The sequence below is a fragment of the Petaurus breviceps genome, unplaced genomic scaffold (assembly GCF_028583685.1).
Source record: "Petaurus breviceps papuanus isolate PSGF00001 unplaced genomic scaffold, PetGlider_PUasm1.0 90418, whole genome shotgun sequence".
In the NCBI taxonomy this organism is placed as follows: Eukaryota; Metazoa; Chordata; class Mammalia; order Diprotodontia; family Petauridae; genus Petaurus; species Petaurus breviceps.
In genome coordinates, this window is record NW_027187246.1 from 2,765,804 (window position 1) to 2,789,859 (window position 24,056).

The 24,056-nt window shown below is 37.5% G+C and overlaps 1 protein-coding gene across 2 annotated transcripts in view; it reads left to right on the top strand.

Annotated features, from left to right (window-relative positions):
- The window catches only part of PXDN (peroxidasin), a 142,539-nt gene that overhangs the window by 99,556 nt on the left and 18,927 nt on the right, over positions 1-24,056 (top strand). For both annotated transcript variants that reach the window (XM_069108689.1, XM_069108690.1), the window contains 7 exons: positions 3,012-3,128; positions 4,804-4,962; positions 7,446-7,558; positions 10,926-11,082; positions 15,453-15,561; positions 16,479-16,636; positions 21,792-23,295. In XM_069108689.1, the coding sequence (XP_068964790.1) occupies positions 3,012-3,128; positions 4,804-4,962; positions 7,446-7,558; positions 10,926-11,082; positions 15,453-15,561; positions 16,479-16,636; positions 21,792-23,295 (2,317 nt within the window). The remainder of the gene's footprint in view (positions 1-3,011; positions 3,129-4,803; positions 4,963-7,445; positions 7,559-10,925; positions 11,083-15,452; positions 15,562-16,478; positions 16,637-21,791; positions 23,296-24,056) is intronic.

A 24,056-nucleotide genomic window follows, 5' to 3' on the forward strand; every position in this document is an offset into this window, starting at 1 on the left:
AAGTGGAATCACGTAGTTTGAGAATTGGCCATCCTCAAAGGTCACCTCGTTCAACTCACATATGAAACTTCACTATGATGATTCTGACAAATCATTGTTAGAAGTGGGGATGGAAATCAGCATTTCTATAGTGGACACTGTGCTAAACTCATTAAAATCTCATTTGATCCTCACAACAATGAGGTAGAAGCTATTATTACCCCTATTTCACAGTTGAGGTAACTGAGGCAGTCAAAGGACTTGCCCAGCTAGTAATCCTCTGAGGCCACATTTGAACTCAGAACTTCTTGACTCCATGCCCAGTAGGGGATTCAACATATAAACAAATATATACAAAGCAAGTTAAATATAGGATGAGGAGGAAATAGCTAACTGAGGGAAGTCATAGGATTAAGAGGGGTTGGGAATGGCCTCCAGTAAAAGATGGGATTTTATTTGGGCCATTTGATTGTAGGCTCCTTGGGGGCAGGGACTGTCTTTTGCCCCTTTTTGTATGCCCAGGGTTTAGAACTGTGTCTTGAACATGGTAAACACTTAATAAATGTTTATTGACTGATGGTACCAAAAGGCTTCAGTTAGAACTGTTCTAACTGAAGCCTTTTAGTACAGAGTGTTCCCTACTTCTGGACCATGTTGGTTCATTAGTTCCATTGAATAATTAGGTTAGTTCCTTTGTATGCCTGCTACAGTCACATAAGCTGCAGTTAATGACCCTTAAAAAGGATTTCATGGTACTGGTAATTTGGTAATTCTGGTCATGAATTTCAGAAACATATCATAGGGGAATAGCTCTAGAGCTGGAGGGGACCTCAGAGACCATCTGTTTCTACCCTTCATTTTCCAGATGAGATAACTGGGTCCCAGGAGGGTTCAGTAATTTGCCCACGGGCATATAGATAGTAAGCATCTGAGGCAGCATTGGAATCCAGGTTCTCTGGCTACAGAGCTAATGTTATCGTTGTATCACAGAAAGAAATAGTAAGAACAAGATCTTTTTATAGTTATGATTGTTGTTCAGTTGTTTGTGTCTCACTCTTGCTGACACCATTTGGGGTTTTCTTGGCAAAGATACTGGAGCACTTTGCTGTTTTCTTCTCCAGCTCATATTACAGATGAAGAAATTAAAGCAAATAGGTTTTAAGTGACCTTCTCATGGACATACAGCTACTAAGTGTCTGAGTCTAGATTTGAACTTGTGAACATGAGTCTTACTTATGCCTAGCACTCTATCCCTTGTGCCCCCTAGCTGCCATAAAGAGTATTAGATAAAAATAGCCTCCTTTTCAAGTTTTTAACACTAGAAAGACTTTAAACTAGCTTGTTAGTTGGTATTTGTATATTGCATTCCACTGTCCACCTTCTTGTTTTTGCAAGATATAGTCTCTTGTATTTTGATGTATTCCTTTTTCAGCTCCACCTTAAGGAAGTCCTGGCTTCCTTCACTGTATGGTTCCAGTGCTACTTCCTACATGAGGCCTTTCCTAGTCTTCCTCTTCTCCCAGGTGTTACTGCTCTTTGGTTCTTGAAATTATCTTATGCATACTTCAGCTTTACTAATTGTATCCAGTAGGATGTCACCTCCTTGAAGGCTAGGGACAGTTCTGTTTTTATCTTTATGTCCTGACCACCTAGCATGGTGCATTGCATAGAGTAGGTGCTCACTAAATGCAGGTTGAATTCAACTAGGAAACAAAAAGTGAACTAAAGACTTCAATGCAGGGATATCAGTTTGAGACTTGATGGGAGAAGAGCATAATTAAAATATGCCAGTGGTAAGGTATACAACTCAGATAAAAGACGTGACAGAATCAGATTATATGTGAAGATTACATGGAGCTGAGGAGTAATGGAATATATGAATCAGTGGACAAAGAAGCACAAGTGATATTGTGGTGAGAATTTGTTGTATTCAGTACAGTCAAAAGGAGGAAATGAATGAGAAGCTTAAGAAGCACCTGATAAACCTAACACAGACATACACTATAGCACTGATGGAAGGCTTCATCTATTTCATCTTTCTCTGATAAAAACTGAACAGATGATAACTTCTTGAATTGCTTTAATGATGATTTCATCTTCCTAGGAGGTAAAAGAAACAACATGAATAACTACTATTCTATATTCTCATCGTTAAGGAAGAAATATGTAAAGACACTATAGGAACTGATTGGATTAAAGCACATTTGAAATAAATATATTGGATAAAAGTTTGATTTCTAGTATCTATAAAGAAGTGAGACACATTTATAAGAATAATACTTCCTAGGGGCGGCCAGGTGGCTCAGCGAGTAAGAGCACCGGCTCCAGTGTCAGGATGACCTGGGGATCAAATCTGGGCTCAGATACTTAGCACTGCACCCAGAAATAACTGGCCGTGTAACCTTGAGCAAGTTACTTAACCCCAATTGCTTAAAAAAAAATAACACTTCCTATTAAGTAGAGCTATATAGAACTAGAACTGGGCTGGCTCTAGAGATTTTTGATTCTGCTTTATTGGTAGGCGAAGGGGTAAGGGATAGAATAGTTTATTTTGACCAGAGGGGGAATTATAAGAGATAAAATTAGCAAGGTAAGGTAATCCCAACAGCCTTGATTGCCACACAAAAGAGTTTGCATTTACTCAGTAATACAATTCATTTGAATAAGAAATTTTTAAATGTCTGCTCTGTACCTGGCAATTTATTTGGTATTAAAGAAAAAAAAGATAAAAATGAAACTTAGAGAAAATGTGAGATTTGGTCCCAGGTGTTCTGACACAAGAATCTAGCACTTTTTCACTGTATTATGCTGTCCCTTGCACTCATCCTTCCAAGAAAAGGAGAATGGTCTACATAGATCCAAGGAAATCATCAGATAACTTAAAAAAAATAATGTACAGAATATAGAAGGGAGTGTTCTTGATACAACTTTTATTTTTACATTATAGTAATTTATATTTGTACCATAATACTTTGAAATTTTTTGTTTCCCCTTTGACTTAATTTTTCCTGTAATTTATTTTCTTCCTGCAGCTGTTCCTCATTTCACTGTTACCCCTCAAGATAGAGTGGTTATCGAGGGCCACACAGTTGATTTCCACTGTGAAGCACAGGGCTATCCACAACCAGTTATTGCCTGGACTAAAGGAGGTGAGATTTCCAATATTGTACTTCTCTTTTTTCTTTTTTCCCACCCCAAGAACACAGATAAAACTATGGAAAGTACAATTTCCTGTCATTCATAGAGGTTTTTAGGATAAACTTCCCTTTTTTCCTGTCAGTCTAGGGTCTTACTGTCCTGAGCCCAGATGAGCTGGTTCTTCCCAAAGCTGACTCTCTGATCCTGGGACATGACTTATTCTCTGTGGACTCCTAAAAGTCCCATATATGTAATGCTTCTATTGCTGGGGTATGTGTACTCACTGTATATCATTACCTTAAATGCTGAGAAAACCTGGTTTCCCTGGCTGGCTGGATTGTCCAGTTTTGAATTTATAGTGAGCTCTCTCCCCGCCTAGTCCGTCTACGCTGAGCCATCTGGGTTAAGTTAAATTAAGTTGCCAAGTGACATCAGAAGACAAGCAAGAGGTATTTTGGGAAAGTCATGGTGGGGGTTGGGCAGAGTTGGGGAGAAAGTTGTATATAAAAGGGGAAAAAAGCTCTTAATTTATTAAAGTCTAAACTTTCTTGCACTAATATGGATACTGACATTACATATTTTTATATTTGTACTGTGCTTATATATTTGTTTCTTCCATATTTTGTTAGCTAATTATGTTATTTGATAATTTTATTAATTTTGATTGCCCATAAAATTATATTTGTAGAGCCTAGACAGCATCAGATGAGTACTGGGCCCAAGGTGCCTTCCTCTTGAATTTCAATCTCTTCATGGGATACCCATATCTGATCTCTTTAGTACATGGGTACATAGCTGTTTTCTGGATCTCTCACATTCTGTCCTGATGCAAACAGGAAGAATGTGTCTAGAGCCAGGGGACACATTAGATTTAATGAGCTCTTGGCTTTATTTGATATCCCCACTGAAGGAAATTCCATATGGATTCATGGAGACTGGAGTTACTGTTCAGGGGTTGGGGATTGATGAAAAGTTAATTTAGGGCCTTTGGAATAAAAGGTTAATACTCTCTATGCTGACCTCATGTTATTGAGTCAACCTTTGCAGTGCTTGCTTTCTCAAACTGGTAATCAAAAAAGTGTTGCCCAAGTTTGCCAAATTCATGATTTCCTATCTATTTCAAATAATTTATTATATCACTATGTTCTTTAAAAACAAAAGCAGATATGTGATTTCATTGGTTTTGGTATTTCTTAGTGAAGAATTCCCTCTACCAAAGCAGATCAGCCCTTGTTCTTCATATCACAGTCTTAGGGACTAAGACATCTTAGGGTGTCTAGGGCTCCAAAAGATAAAGCCACTTATTAAAATTTACATAGCCAGTATATTGAGGTGGGCTGGTAAATGTTTAACAAGCAGATCTTTGAAGTATGACATTCTTTTGTTTGATCTGCATTATTAAAATTATCTCCATTATGTTCTTAAGTCTAGTCAATAAACAATAAGCTGAGCCATGATTTGCAGTGTTTTCCCGTTTCTAAGGTATAAATGTTCACACTGAAAATTTAACAGATATCTCTCTAGAGTGGGTTTGAGTTGGTTCCAGCACCCCCCTACCGGAATGTGTCCGAGGTAGGTTTTAAACCCAGGGATTCCGCTTTTCTTGACTAGTTTTCTGTTATACCATAATGCTTCTCCGTCTAGCTTACAGTGCCAATGAAACAACTTATTCTTATTATATTTCAGGGAGTCAACTCTCAGTAGATAGAAGACATCTAGTTCTTTCATCGGGAACTTTGAGGATTTCAGGAGTTGCCCTTCATGACCAGGGACAGTATGAATGCCAAGCTGTCAATATCATAGGCTCTCAGCGGGTGGCTGTGCATTTGACAGTGCAGCCTAGAGGTAAAGTCTACTGTTGGGTATGGGGTGTGGAGGGGGAATTGTGAACATTTATTTTAGAGAAAATATATTTATTCATGCTTACTGACTTTCATTTCACTGTTCCTTATTAGGAATTATATACTTCACTTTTTAAATTTGGATTTATGAAGTTTGCCGTTAAATAATATTATTGCTCCTTAACTCTTTGGCTTTAAGTTTCAGAAAAGTTGTAAACATATGTGGCACCACGTTTTCTTTTAGTTCTATTAAAGCAAGCATAACAACACTCAAAAGACTGACTTATTCTTGTCTAATGACTGAATAGTGAGGGGTTATTTATGAAGTGTGGGGAAATTGACATTCTTTGATAAATGAGATCCTTATTTAATTTTTAAAAAAATCTATTTTTGGGGGTGGCTAGGTGGCGCACTGAATAGAATACCCGCCTTGGAGTCAGGAGTTCCTGAGTGCAAATTTGGCCTCAGACACTTAACACAAAACCTAGCTGTGTGACCTTGGGCAAATCACTTAACCCCAATTGCCCTTCAAAAAAAAAATCTATTTTTCAAGTAACAAGTTTTTATTTACTCTCCTGTGATGCTTATTTAAATATCCCCCAAAACTTCATCCATAAAATAGCTCTACTTTAGGGCAACATTTTAACAGAATATGCTTCATTTTATTTCTTAGTTCCTTGATCATTTGATTCTATTCCCCTCCCCTCCTTTTCTCTTACTTTTCAGCTGTTCTAATCTCCTTATATTTCAAGGACTCACTGATTTCAGGTGATGGTGTAGGTAACATTTCCCCCAAAGGATTGCATCCCCACCATCAGCAGATGATTTGTTGAGTTGCTGTGACCAAAACCATTCATGGCTAGGTCAACCTTCTGCTTAAGCCTCACTCATTTGAACACACAGCTTTGCATTCAATTGCTTTCTTCTAATGTCCTCTGTAAAACTTCATTTAACAGCCTTTACCTTTACCATACCCTAGAAGTGTAGGGATTCGCTACTTCAGGAAGGTGGGAGAGTTCTAATTAGCTGTGGTGCAGTAAGGTGGGGATGGCACAGAATCTGAGATAGGGTAGCATAGGAGTGCTGTGTGAAAGAACAGAGATTAACATTTGAGTGGGCTGCTGCAGGTGTCCACTGGTGTAGCACCAATGCAATATTCACAGCGCTTACAGTGACTGTAAATATGTTGGCATAGTGCACAATTGCAAAATATAATAAACTTTCCATAAAGAAGACATAAGCAAAACATTTAGTTAGACACCACAAAACCAAATCCCAACACCAGAAACTCTAACATTGTAGTAGCAAAGAAATTAATAATCCATAACACAGCATAAAGCCACACCATCCTTTAGCCTTCCCACAAACAAACGTTTACTCATAAGCCTAGCTGTCTGCTTGGGTACATCCTTTCCTCCCTCCAGCTCTAACTGCTCTGACTCCTAGCTTCCTGTGGGCACTGCTCCTTGAACAAACTCCTCCCACCACAGTTTCCATGTCCAGTGGTTAATAGCTTCAGCCTACTGGTGACAGGGAAGGTCTGCAAATTCCCTCAGGCTTATTAAGGGGCAGAGAAGATCTTCAAATTACCATTACCATTACAATTGGGGACACTGAAGTTCCCTACAATTTGTCTCCAAACTTTTCAGCCTTATTTTTGCATTATTCCTCTGTATACAGTATGTTCTAGCTGAACTAGATTTCCTGAACTTGCCATTCTATCTCCCTGTATTTGCCTCAGTTTGTCTCTCATGTCTGAAATGCACTTCTTTGTTTAGCTCTGCTGAATCCTGCTTTTCCTTTCAAGGCTCAGCCCAGTCCCTCTCTTCTGGGATGTCACCAATTATTTGTTTTCTCCACCATTCCTACTGTACATTCTCTGCATTGCCATCATTCTCACCATATCACTAGTGCCCTACCCTCTACAGCTACCTTGTAACTATATTGTTTGCATCTTATGGATACATTTGTATGTACATATTTCATACTTCTAGTGCCCTGCCCTCTACAGTTACCTTTTAGCTATGTTGTACATCTTTTGTATACGTACATATGTACATGGCATCTCTCCTATAAGAAATACAAGCTTGTTGAGAACAGAAATTGTCATTTCTGTTTTTATGCCAGTATCTAGCACAGATTAAGTGCTTAATAAAAGCTTATTGATTGATTGGTCACTTGTAGTATATTAACCTGTATATATGTTGTACCCTTCCTACCCCCCCACCCCTATTCCTATGGTAAAATGGCATCTTAAGGAAAATAGAAACTTTGATTTTTGTTATTGTTATCTAGCATCTTAGCGTAGGCTTTATGCTTGATTCTTTGTATATAAGTGCTTTAAAATATGTATTGATTGGAATTGAGTGATTCATGTGGTTAAGGAGAGGGATTATCATGTTTTCAGTTTCTATTTGTAATTCCTTGCAGTTTGTTACAGGCTTTATCATCTGGTCATTAAGTAGGCACATGTCACTTTTCTTCTAGTTACTCCTGTGTTTGCCAGCGTCCCAAGGGATATGACAGTGGAGGTTGGTACCAATGTGCAGATTCCTTGCAGTTCTCAAGGAGAGCCTGTGCCAGTAATAACATGGAATAAGGTAAGAATAAGATAATCTCTTTGGCTGAATTTTTTTTTTTTTAAGCAATCAAGGTTAAGTAACTTGCTCAAGGTTACACGGCCAGTTATTTATGGATGTGGTGCTGAGTGTCTGAGCCCAGGATTCGATCTCCAGGTCGTCCCAACACTGGAGCCAGTGCTCTTACTCGCTGAGCCACCTGGCCGCCCCTAAGCAATTGGGGTTAAGTAACTTGCTCAAGGTTACACGGCCAGGTGTTTCTGGGTGGGTGCTAAGTGTCTGAGCCCAGGATTCAATCTCCAGGTCGTTCTGACACTGGAGCCGGTGCTCTTACTCGCTGTGCTACCTGGCCGCCCCTGGCTGAATTTCTTAAGAGCACAGAAATGTAGTTTGGACTTTACCACTAGCTGACGAAGTTAATTAAGTGGGGAGTAACTCACAGCGGCCTGTCCCATCTCTCAGCAGGTGTCACAAAGGGCAGACTTGTCCTGTCACAAAGGGCAGATTTGGAGCTGTGTCCCACTAGAAGAAATTCTGAAAACTTATATCTAAAAAAAAAAAAATTTTAACGAAATGCCTAAAAAGTGAATAACAATCTTATAGTCACCATCCAAATGAAATAGGCAAGTCAGTTAAGAGGAACTGTTTGTACACTGTACAGAAACAGTTTGTAGCACTGTTTTTGACTGTCTCTTTTGCCCACAAACCTCCTTCCCAGTTGGGATGCCAAGGAGATTTCATGATAGATAAACTTCATACACAAACAACACGAATGCATACAAGATAATACATGCAATGCAGTAAGGTTGTACATGTACAATATATCGCATACATGTATATTTATGCATACATTCCCTTTGGATACATTGTGCATGTGTATGCATTTATGCATGTACGCACACATGCTTCTATGTACACACAGTATGTATAGCCATATGTATAACTGTGTATATACATACACACGTATATATTGTATATGTATAAACATATATATGCAACATGGGTCATTAGTGGTTTGGTTAGTTATTTACTTTGTTTTTGCATATATGTGTCATGTTCATCTGTTAATCATGATTCTGAATTTTTTGTATATTCTACCCAGGACTAAAATGCAATATGCTCATCTGTTTCTTCCTTGTTTTACTTGGTATAAGATTTCATTTTGTACCTGGCATATTAATAAACATTTTTCAAATTGAATTTGCAAAGAAAGAAAGACAATAAATGGAATAATAGCATTTAGAACTTTTGGGCTCAAATCCAGTCCTTTCATTAACCATTTTCTCTTCAGTGCAATTCAACAAACATTTATTAAACACCTGCTATGTGCAAGACACTGCTCAGCACTTGGGATACAAAGAAATAGGAAAAACATCCTTACTTTAAAGAAATTTACATTTATATATTTTAAGGTCAACAATAATTGCCAACAGAAACAATAAACATTTAAAATAATGTAACAAGCTTTTCTCTACCCCCCTCCACATTCAATTAGGAATAACCAAAGGAATGAAAAAGTAATCAGATAATATGCATTTGTTCTTTTCCCTTCCAGATGTGTTAAAAAAAATTGCCTCTCTTTGCCAAGTTTCCTCAGCTCTTTTGTTTTATGGATAAGGAAACTGAATCCTAGAGAAGTTAAATGACTTGTCCAAGCTAGAGACAGAGCTAGAACTATGTGTCCTGACTCCCGACAGTCTTTCTTTATTATATATTGAGAATATGTGATACTTCTTTGGAGGATGAGTATTGTAAAAGCCCCAAGGTGGTTTGGAGAAATATTTTCTATACCTACAACATTTATAGAATTAGAGAGTTCCCTATTCCTAAGAATTGTATTTGGTCAGGAACAAGTGAAAACCCCTAAGAGTTTCTTTAGAGTAGAGGTTCTTAATCTTTTTAAAATCTGTGATCGATTCCTCTGGCATTCTTGTGAATATTATAGACTCCTCGATGGGGTGGGGTGGGGAGATTTGTCTGCATTCATAATTGAAGTAAATGCTATATTCCAGCTAGAGGTTAGAGAAAATTGAAATGTATTTTTCCTGATCCACATTTAAGGAACCTCTGAAATCTACCAAGGGACTCAATGACCTGCTTCAGGGACAGTTTTAGTTTGGAAGTTTGGATAGTGAAGAAAGGAAGGAAATAAGTGCCTACTATTGTGCCAAGCACTGTGCTGTGTTTTACAAATAATATCTCATTTGATCCTCTCAATGACCCTGGGGGAGAAAGGTGCTATTTTTATACCCATTTTATAGTTGAGGACACTGAGGCAAACAAAGGTTAAGTAACTTGCTCAGTCAACCAGTTTGAAGTAAAATTTGAACTCAGGTCTTCCTGAGTCTAGGTCCGACAATCTAACCCAGGAGTGGGGAACCTGTGATCTTGAGACCACATGTAGCCTTTTAGGTCCTCAAGTATGGCCTTTTGACTGAGTCCAAGTTTTTTTTTTTTTTTTTAAGCAATTGGGGTTAAGTAACTTGCTCAAGGTTACACGGCCAGGTGTTTCTGGGTTGGTGCTAAGTGTCTGAGCCCAGATTCGATCCCAGGTCATCCTGACTCTGGGGCCAGTGCTCTTACTCGCTGTGCTACCTGGCCACTACCTGAGTCCAAGTTTTATAGAACAAATCCTTTTATTAAGAGGATTTATTCTGTGGTTTGTATTCTGTCAAAGGGCTGCACTTGAGGACCTAGAGGACTACATGTAGCCTTGAGGCCAAGGATGAAGGTTCCATACCACTTCTCTACCACTATATCACCTAACTATCCTTAGGTCTGAATTTTTCCCTTTTTTATGGTAGAAGACGGAGTCATCTACTTCTTTTTCTTTTGCAAATCCTCCCAGTGGAAAAGCAAAAAAACCCTGGCTAGGAATATGTCATGCTTAAAGGTGGTGTGGGGGGTTGTTTTTATTTTATTTTTTTAGTTCTTGCTTTGTATTTCAAATAAGAATTGGCCTACAGCATAGGTAAATGGGAAACAAGAAAGGGAATTTATGGTTTTGTTTTGTGTTTAAAGTCTGCTTTAAAAGACCATGCCCTTTTGAGAGGATTTTCTTTAGTTGAAAACTTTGTTAAGATTATAATAGGTAAGAGTATACTCAAGGCATATATGCTATGCTTTTATTTAAGTAATGATTTTTTGTTTCACTTTGAATTTTTTAGTGAATTCTTATAGTTTCCTTGATAGATGTTGGAATACTACTTACTCTTAATATTTGGAGTTGAGTGAAATAGATTAAATTCCTTCTGGGGCTCAATTTTATGCTAGACTGAGGGCAAACCTTAAGAGATTCCAGTTTGGAGAATCATTTAAGAGAAAAATAAGCACAAGAAAGACTAAGTCTTCTTTTTTCCAAACAACTAATTGTTCTATTTTGTTCTAGGATGGAGTGCAGGTAACTGAAAGTGGCAAATTTCACATTAGTTCAGAGGGATTTCTCACCATAAATGACGTTGGACCTGCTGATGAAGGTCGCTATGAATGTATTGCGCGGAACACAATTGGATATTCCTCAGTTAGTATGGTCCTAAGTGTTAATGGTAAGACTTAGCCATGCCAATAGGAATTATTTCTTATAATTTGTACAAGTTATTTCACTCAGCAAGCACCAAGACCCTACAATGTAAAAATCAGATTGTTCATTTGGAAATATTTGGAGAAGAAAGTGATGTTATAATTTAAGGAGACAAAATCCTTCATTTTGTAGATGTGGAAACTAACGCATGAGAGAGTTTTTAAGGTTCTAACCCAAAGGGGACAGAGCTAAACCAGAGAACAGATTCCCAACTTGGTGCTCTTCTCACTACACCAGACCAACTTTAAGTCAGCTTGATCAATTTTCTTCACAAGATTTACCTCTGTAAGTGATGTAGTGGCTTGGTATGGATTTAATTACTGCTTCTGACAAATACTAAGAGTTGAACCAAGTCACTCAAATCTCTTTAAGTTCTCCAGGTAGCTCTCTAAGATTATGAATTATAGAAGTGCTCTTGATTTGCACTGATGGAAGAAATATCCACTTCCCTTATTTCCTACCCCAATGAGCCCACCTTTCCTCTCCGCATTAAAATTACTCTTGAAATTCTCTTAAAATAATATTATGTATTCTTTCATTGACCTGCATAGGTGAGATGTTTCAGAAATGGAGGATCTGTTAAAAAAAAGTCCTTGATTCATATATTTTCTCACACACACACACATACACACACACACACACACACACACACACACACACACACACACATGACTTGATCCATTAAAACCATGCCCTTCTGCAGTAGAAAATACTTAAATTGCAAAATGAAGCAAATCCTCATTGTTAATTGCCAACATAAGGTGAAAGATGCCTCTTTGTGAAGTTGCATAAAGAAAGGACATATGGATCAATTTGAACCATAGAAAAAAGATTTTAATCAGCTGCTGTGTGTACCACAACTGCACTAGGGGCTATGGAAAATGGGTAAAGCATTTCTTTTTCTCTCAAAGAGATTAGTGTCTGGTTGGAGAGAGAAGATTTCTATTTATATATGACACAGAAGCAAATAGCAGATTCTTTAGAGCTAAGGTTGATGGGGCAGATTGAAAATGTTATAGAAATAGTGAGAAGGGGCACATCAAAGAGGGCTGAAGTATACTTAAGGAAGCTTTATAAAAGAAGGAAGACGAAGTGGGAAATTTCAGGATGTATTTTATTTAAACACATTGAGTAAATCATATAAGCTTGTAGGAAGAAAATCATTTGGTATGTTCCAGGAACAATGAGAAAATTTCTTTGAGGTGGAAGGTTATTTTGGGGGCTATGTTAGGATGTTGATTAGATTGGGTCAGATTATGGAGCACTGTGAAAGCTAAAGAAAAGAGTTAAGACTTACCTTAGTAAATAATATAGAATCATGGAAACCTTATTAGCAGATGAGTGATATGATGAAATTGATGTTAGTTGTGGCAGAACACAGAGTGACTTAAAGGAAGAATAACCTAAAAGCAAGAACACTAGTTAAGAATCAGCTACAGTAGGGTGGCTAGGTGGCACAGTGAATAGATCACCAGTTCTGGAGTCAGGAGGACCTGAGTTCAAATACGACCTTAGACACTTAACACTTTACTAGCCGTGTGACCTTGGGAAAGTCACTTAATCCCAGTTACCCTGACTTTCTCCAAAAAAAAAAGAATGCCAACCAACAAGTGTTCATCTTATCTCTATTTAAAGATAGTCTAATGAGGGATAACACATTACTTCCAGAAATAGCTCTTTATATTATTTGTTGTTCAGTTGTTTACAGTCATGTTCTGACTCTCCATGACCCCATTTGGGGTTTTCTTGGCAAAGATACTGGAGTGGTTTACAGTTTCTTTCTCCAACTCATTTTACAGATGAGGAAACTAAGGCAAACAGGGTTAAGTGACTTGCCCATGGTCACACAGCTACTAAGTTTCTGGGGCCAAATTTGAACTTGTGAAGATGAGTCTTCCTCCTCTAGGCCTGTATTCTAACCACCGTGGCACCCAGCTGCTGTCTTTATATTTTTGGAAAACCCTAATTGTTAAGAAGGTGGGTTTCCCACTGACTTTCATCAAGGCTAAATTTGCTTCTTTGAAGCTTCTATCCATTGTTCTTAGTTCTCTCCTTTGGGCCAAAATAAACATCTGGTTCTTTTCCCATGTATCATAAGAGAGATGTCATCTTAACCTGAATATTTTCTTTTCCTGGTTTCTTTTTTCCTAGTGGCAGCTAGGTGATAAGGTAGATAAAGCACTGGTTCTGGAGAAAAGGAAAATCTGAGTTCAAATTTGGCCTCAGGTACTTACTTAACTGTGTATCCTTGGCAAGTTACTTAACCTCTGTTTGCCTCAGTTTCTGAGGCAATAATAGCGCCTACCCCCCAAAGTGTTGTGAAGATCAAATGAGATATTTGTAAAATGTTTAGCACCTGCTTGGCACATATTAGACACCAAATAAATGCTAGTTTCTGTTATTGTTGTTGTTGCTGTTTCATTATCATTAAAAAAAAACATTTCCTTCAACTGATCTTATTATAAATGAGCAACTTTGGGAAAATCACTTTATCTCCTTGGATTTCAGTTTCCTGATCTATAAAATGAGAAATGTTGGTAGATAGTCTTTAACATCCTTTTCAGGTCTTATATTCTATAACCTTATAACTAGAGGAGAAAATAAAATTCACTCTATGGTTTTGAATTTGAGAAAATGAGGATAGTTCTTGGTATGTACCCTTGCCACTGTCTTCCCCATCCCAAATTGAAGCTCCCCTGCTTCTCCTCTCTTGTCCCATTTAAATCAGGATGATCCACTATCATTCCTTAAAAAAAGAATGCCCATCGTTTCCTTCCTCCTTCTTTATGACCCTTCTGCTTCTTTCAGTTCCCAAGCAGTAGGAGCAAAAAAGCACTTTGGAGAGGATCAGCAGATTTGTTGGAAATGGAACAAACTCTGATGCACAGATTTGGAGAGTTGTCTCTGATGCAGTGCTGTAGGTGAATGCAGCGTCTCTGAAGAAGGATGTAGAAATCATAATAATATCTGGCCCGCTTATATAATGCCTTAAGACTTGGACTTTTAAAAAAATAGTTTATAAAATACTTTTTGTTTTTACCCCACTGACATTTCTTCTGTCCCCTCCTTCAATCCTTTAAACATTTTAAGAAGGAAAAACATTCAGTACTTCAAGGTCTGTGAAGCACTTTACACACAGTATCTCTATCATTTGTTCATCATTAGAACCCTGTGAAGGGAGAAGATTGTCAGCATTATTATCATCCAATTTTACAGATGAGGAAGCTAAGGTCAGAGAGGTCAGTCGATTTGTTTATAGTTGCATAGCTAAGTATGAGTCAGGACGTGAACTTAGATCTTTTATAATTCCTAGTACAGTGGGCCCCAGACCCTTCCATTATTATATGTTTATATAATAATTATATGACCCAAATAATAAGTTAATATTTACATAGCACTTATGTGTACAGTGCTTAGTGCTTTATTATAATTATCTCATTTGATCTTCACAATAACTCTAGGAGGTAGGTACTGTTATTATCTTCATTTTACAGATGAGGAAATTAAGGCAAACAGAGGTTAAGTGACATGGGCAGGGTCACACAGCTAGTATATGTCTGAGGTCAGATTTGAATTTATCTTGCTGACTCCAGGTCCAGTGTTCTACCCATTGTACTGTGGGTGTGTGTAAATATATGTGTATTTTGTGTGTGCATATTTGTGTGTATGTATATATACATAAATACATTATGTATCCTAAATTATATGTAATTTTTGGGCCCATGGACAGGGGGAAATGAAAACTTTTTCTGTAGAGGCTTAAAATCTAAAAGAATGTCTATCTTCAGCCAGCATATGGCCACTCAGATTTTTAGATCAGACACTGATATTAGCGATTCTAAGAACATATTCAGAATGGTTTCACTAATTCTGCCATTATATCATATGTTCTTCTTGGATCATGGTGATGGAAATGTGCACTTCTGCTTAGATGTGCTAAAACTTAAAGAGTAAATGCAAAATCCATCTGAGATCAAACTGTGTAGGGCTTTTATTCTGTTCTGGGCCATTCACTGTGGTCTATCGTTAAGTTTTCCCATGACATTGTCATGAAGCAGTCAAGCAGCTTGCAATTCAGACAGCTTACTCCCCCTCCCCCTTTACCTACAGAATCTTGTCTGGAAAATGAAAGTTCTTAATTTCCTCAATGCAAAGCAAATACCTTTGAATAGAGTTGGTGATGAGTAACAAACTTTGGTTTAAAAAAAATGAACCTGAGACAAAAAAAAAGTGTCCTTTGTAAGTTTTAGTGATGTAGTGTCTAGACATAATTTTATGAGTAACGTGTATAGGTAATTTTTTCTGGTAATGGGCAACTTCTTGGTACTTTTGTAGTTCCTGATGTTAGTCGAAATGGAGATCCTTTTGTTGCCACTTCAATTGTAGAAGCAATAGCAACAGTGGATAGAGCCATCAATTCAACACGGACACATCTGTTCGACAGGTACAGTAGAGATTTAAAAAAGAAAATTGAATCCGCAATCCTCTGATTGACTGGGACAATTTTTTTGAAAATCCATACACTTCCATATATAAATTTTGCTGGTCTTCTGTTTGCTGCTGAAGGATTCAACTGCTTTTTAGGTTTTTTTTGGCCTTTTTTTTTTTTGAGGGCAGTTGGGGTTAAGTGACTTGCCCAAGGTCACACGGCTAGGTTTTGTTAAGTGTCTGAGGCTGGATTTGAACTCAGGTCCTCCTGAATTTATTTATTTATTTGCTTTTGGGGAGGGAGTTTGGGCAATTGGGGTTAAGTGACTTGCCCAAGGTCACATGGCTAATAAGTCTTAAGTGTCTGAGGCTGGATTTGAACTCAGGTCCTCCTGACTCCAGGGCCAGTGCTCTATTCACTGTGCCACCTAGCCGCCCCCCTGCTTTTTAGTTTTTAAGTAACAAATAGCATTGACATTTGACTAATTTCTATGGCTTACCACTCTAACTGGAAAAGTTGGCCTTCCAAATAGGAATATATCTATGATTCACAAATAAAACATTTACCTAATATGAACTATTTTGTTACTTTAATGATCTGATAAAAGCAAAACATTAGAAAAAACCTATAAATATATTTATCATACACAGCTCTAAATTGTTGTATTTTAATCAACGTTGTGTTTTCTTTTGTATTAATTACAGATTTTTTTCTTTTTTAAAAATTTTGCTTTCTGCTTTTGGATGAGTGAATAAGGTATAGTACATTCTTTTTCTATGGAATATTTGGCTATGGAAATAGCAAAAAGCAAATACGTCATTTCTATATATTGGTAGTTTGTTCCTCTGTCTTCTCTCTTCAACTGTCTTCTAGTAGTATGGTCACATGATTTGTGTTTTCTCCCTTTTTTCTTTTCCTTTTTAACTTGTTAGCCGCCCTCGTTCCCCAAATGACTTGTTGGCCTTATTTCGATATCCGAGAGATCCTTACACTGTGGAACAAGCAAGAGCTGGGGAAATCTTTGAAAGAACTTTGCAGCTTATACAGGAGCATGTACAGCATGGTTTAATGGTCGACCTGAATGGAACAAGTCAGTAATTCATTTAAACTATTAAGTACCTAATATGTGCCAGGCTCTGGAGATGCAAAGACAAAAACACAATTCCTGCTCTCAAGGACTTTACTTTCTGTTCAGAGGAAATAACACACACACACACACACACACACACATTAAAAATACAAACTATGTAATAAATAATTTCTTGAAGAAATAAAATGGGGGGGGGCAGGGATAGGTAGAGAGGGAAAAATATTAGCAGCTAATTCCTGAATAAAAAATTGTAATCTCTCTCTCTCCTCCTCTTTTTCTCCCTTCATCCTTTTTCTTCTCACCCCTTTTCCCTCCGCCTCTCCTTTCCTATAACTGCTGCAGAAATGAATCTAAGGATCATTTTAGTCCCAAGTGTCTGAGTCATTTAGGAGTTTTAAAAATCCACGTGTCTGGTAAACTAATTTGACTCCTCTTAGCAACAAGTAGAAAAACCACTTTTTAGTTTTTTTAATAATTAAAATTATTGATAGTGACTGGATTTGTGACTTTATTGACATAGGAAATGCCTGGATGAGGTAACTTCCTCTACCAATTCAAGTCAGCATTATCTCTACAACTCAGAGTTTAACAGCACTGAGAAGTTAGAATACTAGTATAGGGCTAGTTAGTGTTAGTGTGTTTCAGAGGCAGGGTTAATACCATGTCTTCTTGTGCATCATTCTCTCCTAGCATCTGAAGTAAAAAAAAAACCCAAAACCAGCATTTATTTTTAAGTAATTTACAATATTGATATCTGACTTATTTATGAATCTTTTCTCATTTCCCATTTTCAAAATGTGAGAAAACATTGTTTGTTCTAAACTCATCATATCCTCTCATTATAATTTCATTTACAATTCCAGTCTTCATAAGTTATTTTTTAAGAAATGCATCCAGAGGTACCAAACTGAATCATTAGCATGTATTTGGACATTTATAGTTTGGAATGTGTTGTGGAACATTTCAGTGCATTTTCTGGTCAAGATTCCTTGATAAAATGAGCAATTCCTGACTCAAGAGAAGAGTACTGATAGATGATTCCCTTGAAATTATGTGTAGCTAGGAAGGAGAGCTGTGGATTTAAAAGTAGTTCTTTCCCAGTGTGAAAGTAGAATGTCTCTCCCTAGCACTGTTGCCTGTGGGTTTGTGCACAGTTATATGTGTTCTTGGGGATTCTTGTGAAGTCATTAATGACTCAGGAGCTCAAAAGAGAACTCAGAAGGTCTTGAACTTCATTGTTATAGTAAGGAAACTAAGGTTGAAAACTGTTATAATGTGCTCAAGGTCACATAGGTAGTAAGAAGTGAGCTGAGATTTAAGTCCTGGTCATCCTACTATAAAAGCAATTGTTCTTTCCTTTACAGCATACATTCTCTTCTACTTTTTGGCCCAGGCTCCATGCATATTTCCCTGCATGGGGAAATGTTGAAAGTTATGACTTCAGACAATTGACTTTTTCAGAAGGACCTTACCTCATGGTCACAGTCTTGGAGGGAGAGTCTAAAGAGCCTCTGCACCCTTCCCCCGCGCCCCCAGTATTCTGCTTCATACCATCACCAAAGAAGGCTTTTGCCCTAGTGCACTAGAGCAAAGGAGTCTTACTGAACCCACCATCCTTAGTGCCTTAATCTCACCTGAATAGCATGCTAATTTCTTTTTTTGGCTTTTTGGAGGGAAATTGGGGTTAAGTGATTTGCCCAAGGTCACATGGCTGGGAAGTGTGTCAAGTGTCTGAGGCCAGATTTGAACTCAGGTCCTCCTGACTCCAGGGCCAGTGCTCTCCAGTGCTCTCCACTGGACCACCTAGCTGCTCCATTAGCATGCTAAATTAATGGCACTTCTTTATGTCTTGTGGAGCACTTCAGCAGAACCATTTATGCCTGTGCCTTTCCTATTTTGGCAAAAACAAATTAACATACCTACCTTGCCCCCCCAGAAATTAAAAAAAAAAATTCATGGTGTGCATGAATAAAGTGCTTTTGATGAAGTTCCTGTGAAGAGAGAATGGTCTCTATTTAATACCTCAGTACTTAAAGTCTTACCTCAACTTTCTATATCCCTAGCCCTCTAATCCTCCATATTTGTCTGGCTAGTAAGTATTACTAGTAAGTAGGAGGATTGATGGCTATTCCTTCCATTGATATAGATCACAGCCTATTCATGCCTTCTTATTCTATGTAATTCTCATCAGTGTTTTTCCACTAATTTTTTTAGGGGATTGATCCAAAATACTATTTCTCTTCCTTGAGGTTTTTTAATATGCTATGGACAGCAATGTAATAGTTCTTAGACTGTCCATGTATTGTCTCTTACTCTTACCACATGGTCACATATGAAAACTAATGAATTAGGTGGTTATAAAATATATTATTTTTTCCCAAACTACTCTTAAGCTAAAACAAATAATGGTATATTCTAAAATGCCCAGTAGTTTTTTTATATATCTGCCCCTCAATACATGTTAAAACAATATTTTAAACATTTTTAAAAAAAAGTTTTGAGTTCAAAATTCTATCCTTTCCTCCCTCTCTTCATCCCTCTCTGAAGCAGCAAGCAATCCAATTTTTATTATATATGTGCAGTCATATAAAACTTTTCCTTATTAGTCATTTTGTATGAGAAGGCTCAAATTTAAAAAAAAAAGAAAGGATAGAAAGAAGAAAAAATAGAAAATGTTTCAGTCTGTATTCAGACAATATCAGTTCTTCCTCTGGAGGCAGATAGCTTCATCGTTAGTCCTTTGGGTTTGTCTTAGATCATTGTATTGCTGAGAATAGCTAAGTCACTCACAGTTCTTCATCATATAATATTGCTGTTATTGTGTACAGTGTTCTCCTAGTTCTGCTCACTTCACTTTGCATCAGTACATGGAAGTTTTTCCAGGTTTTTCTGTAATCATTGTGCTTGTCATTTCATATAGCACAATAATATTCCATCACAATCAGATACCACATCTTGTTTAGTTATTCCCCAATTGATGGGAATCCCTTTGATTTCTAATTCTTAGCCATCCTAAAAAGAGCTCCTATAAATATTTTTGTACAAATAGGTCCTTTTACCTTTTTTTGGATGTCTTTGGGATTTTGACCTAGCAATGGTATTGCTCTATCAGACAATATTAACCATTTTGTATCCCTTTGAAACGTCCGCTGGTTTTGAGGACACCATAATGTAACTGTCAAGCTTACCACCTTTGAGTGATATTTACTTGGAGGATTCATTTAGTCAGTCAACAAACATGTATTAAGCACCTATTAAATGCAAAACTGTGTGCTACTTTGGGGAGTTTTCTGGAATAATGAAGTTTAAGTATGGCCCTATCCCTGCTCTCATGGAACTTACAGTCTAGTAGGGGAAACCTAAATGTCAAACTCTTATTGAGTATTTATAAAAGCTTCTAATTCTCACATAATTCCTATTCCTATTTTATTCTGAAACATTGGATGTCTGCTACTGAAAGTATCTTTCAATCTGATAAACCATATGTTAAACCAGCAAAATCCATATTTACAGGATGATTTTATTTATTCAAATATACTAGGTCTACATTTAGACATATATATATATATGTGTGTGTGTGTGTGTGTGTATGTGCATATGTATACTACATACCATAACTATACACTAGACTAGAACATCACAATTTTCATAATAAGATATGAAAAAAATCCACTGGGCACCTAAATCCTGGTCATTATATAATTTCTCTGTATCTGAAACCTTTATTCTAGGAATCTGATATATAGTATGTTGCCTGAGACTTATGACTGTAAGGCATAGAAATGATTACACTGTATTAAGAAAGCTAGTACTAAGACTTGGAATAAGTCACATAGAAAATTTGATAAAAAGTATTATTTCAGGGGTGGATAGGTGGTGCAGTGAATAGAGCACTGGTCCTGGAGTCAGGAGGACCTGAGTTCATATAGGCCTCAGACACTTAACACTTATTAGCCGTGTGACCTTGGGCAAGTCACTTAACCCCAATTGCCCTGCCTTCCCCCCTCCAAAAAAAAAGTATTATTTCATGTTCTGTTTTGATTTTCATGATTGAGAATTTTGTGACTTCCTAAAATTAATTTATTGTTATTTAATGGAGAGATATTTCAATCCCATCAATTTAAGAATTGTGAAACTTAGAGTTGAGAAGTACTTAAAGGGAAAATGATCTCTGTATTTGATTGTTTTTTTTTTAAAAGGAATACTCGATGCACAAAGTATGTTCTCAAGTGAGACATTAGTCAGAAAGTATGTTCCCTTCACCCATATTTATTTCCCTTTATAAATGTTGGGGTTTTTTGGTTGATGATAAGATAATGGACATTGATGTAGCTTTTTAAGGCTGCTGATAAAGTTATTTTTACATATATAATCTTTTATTTGGTTCTCATAACAGTTTTTTTTTTTTAGTTTGGGGCTATTTTATGGGAAAGTAAGACTGAGAGAGGTAAACTAATTTGCCCACAGTCACACAACCAGTAAGGGTTGGAGGTGGGATTTAGATCTAAGCCTTCCCATCTATAAGACCAGCATCCTCACCACTAATCCATGCTGCCTCTTTATCAATTCTCTGTTTACCCCTCACTTCATTCCACAGTGAGTTGGTCACTTGAGACTCAGAAAGGGGAAGGGCCTTGCTGAAGGTCACACAGCTAATAAGTAGCAGAGTCACAACAGACAACAATTCCAATGTTTTTTCCTTTTATCATGAAAGAGCTTGGTTATAGCTAGATCATCTCATCTTCTATTCCTTTATTTTTTTTTAGCACCTAAATCTGTTGATCAACTCACATTAGGTACTAAGCTCCTACTATATACATAGAACTATAATTGATCTCTCTGCAGACTCTAGATTCTCTCTACATGAGATAACTGATGATTCTATTAGTATACCAATGCCTGTGTTTGTGTGTGTTTCAATTCAGTTTAACAAAACTTAATGTGCTAGGTAGGCATTGATGAAAAAAAAACAAAAATAAAACTTTCTCTGTTCTCAAGAAGCTTATATTTTACTCTGATGTCAGTATAATTTGACATTTCAATCAAGGGAGTGAAAAAAGTGTTGACAAAATTTGGGGTTGCAATTTACTTTGCTTCTTATCTGCAAATGAAAAAGTCATTTTTGGGTTCTTTATTTTTTTGGTCTTCATTTCAGGCTACCATTACAACGACCTTGTTTCTCCTCAATACCTAAGTCTGATTGCAAACCTGTCTGGCTGTACTGCCCACAGACGAGTGAACAACTGTTCAGATATGTGCTTTCATCAGAAATATAGGACCCATGATGGAACTTGCAATAACCTGCAACATCCAATGTGGGGTGCATCTCTAACTGCCTTTGAACGACTCTTGAAATCTGTGTATGAAAATGGGTTTAATTTGCCACGAGGTATTAATCCAAATAGGCTTTATAATGGATACCCACTCCCCATGCCTCGTTTGGTTTCTACCACTTTGATAGGAACTGAATCAATTACCCCTGATGAGCAGTTTACCCACATGACAATGCAGTGGGGTCAGTTTCTCGACCATGACCTAGATTCCACAGTTGTTGCCCTCAGTCAAGCCCGGTTCTCTGATGGCCAGCACTGCAGTTCTGTCTGCACCAACGATCCTCCCTGCTTTTCAATCATGATTCCACCCAATGACCCTAGAGTCAGAAATGGTGCCCGCTGTATGTTCTTTGTACGTTCCAGCCCAGTATGTGGCAGTGGCATGACCTCTCTGCTCATGAACTCTGTCTATCCCCGGGAGCAGATTAATCAACTGACTTCATATATAGATGCATCTAATGTTTATGGGAGCTCAGATCATGAAGCCCAGGAAATCAGAGATTTGGCCAGCCATAGAGGCCTCCTAAGACAAGGCATAGTACAGAGATCAGGGAAGCCTCTTCTTCCCTTTGCGACTGGCCCACCAACTGAATGTATGAGAGATGAGAATGAAAGTCCCATTCCCTGCTTCTTGGCTGGAGATCACCGTGCTAATGAGCAACTCGGGCTGACCAGCATGCACACGCTGTGGTTTCGAGAACATAATCGTATTGCTACTGAATTACTAAAACTCAATCCCCACTGGGATGGTGACACTATATATTATGAAACACGTAAAATTGTTGGTGCAGAGATACAACATATCACATATAACCACTGGCTACCTAAGATCTTCGGTGAGGTTGGCATGAAGATGCTTGGGGAATATAAAGGTTATGACCCCAGTGTTAACTCTGGTATCTTCAATGCCTTTGCAACGGCAGCTTTTAGGTTTGGTCACACACTCATCAATCCACTACTGTATCGACTAGATGAGAACTTTGAGCCCATCCCACAGGGTCACCTACCTCTGCACAAGGCCTTCTTCTCACCATTCCGGATTGTCAATGAAGGTGGCATTGACCCCCTCCTAAGAGGATTGTTTGGTGTTGCCGGAAAGATGCGTGTGCCATCTCAGTTATTGAATACTGAGCTGACAGAGAGACTGTTCTCTATGGCTCATACTGTGGCCCTGGATCTAGCAGCAATCAATATCCAGAGAGGCCGAGATCATGGTATTCCACCCTATCATGACTATAGAGTGTACTGTAATCTCTCCTCTGCCTCCACTTTTGAAGATCTGAGAAATGAAATAAAAAATCCTGACATTCGAGAGAAACTTAGAGGGTAAGTAGTTTCAAAGAAAACTTAGACATTTCTTTTGGAATAATATACAAACTTGGGGTTGGGCAGTAATAGGTTATATTATGTTCATAAACATGTCACAAACCTGCAACAATATCTCATGGCAAAAGGCAAATTATAAAACATTCTGAAATATTCTGTTGGGGTTGCCAAAAGAAAGAGATCATTCAGAAATACTATTGCGGGGTGGGGGTGGGGGAGAATAAAGTAAAAAGTAATAAAGAAAAAAAACAGAAGAGAACAAAAGAAAACTTATATGGAAGCAAAGAAAAGATGTATAGCTCTCAACACATAGCATTTATTACATACACTTTCTTGAAATGGAAATTTAATACTATAAATTTTGAATCCTGTCTTACATTCTGCTGTGCACATGGCATGTTTTTTTCCTTATTTTGTATTTAAGTTTTAATGTATAAGTTTATACATTTTTTCTTTTCTTATTGTGCATTTAAGTTGTAATATTTAGAGAGAAAAGAAATACTAAGACAAGGCTCCCTTAACTAAGTCAAAGAGTATCACTGCCCAATACTTTTCATCTTCTGATGGATGGCCCAAGTTATTCTGTGTCTCTAAGACCATAGTCAGGGAAAGAGTAATATGTAACAATTCAGTCTTTTATTTGTGATGCTGTATGATTCTAAAGTTAAGTCACAACCATGGTCTCTGAAGAATCAACATTGCATGTCACCCAAGGGGCAATGTAGAGGCCCATAGTGTGCATGGGGTAGTCATGCTCCATT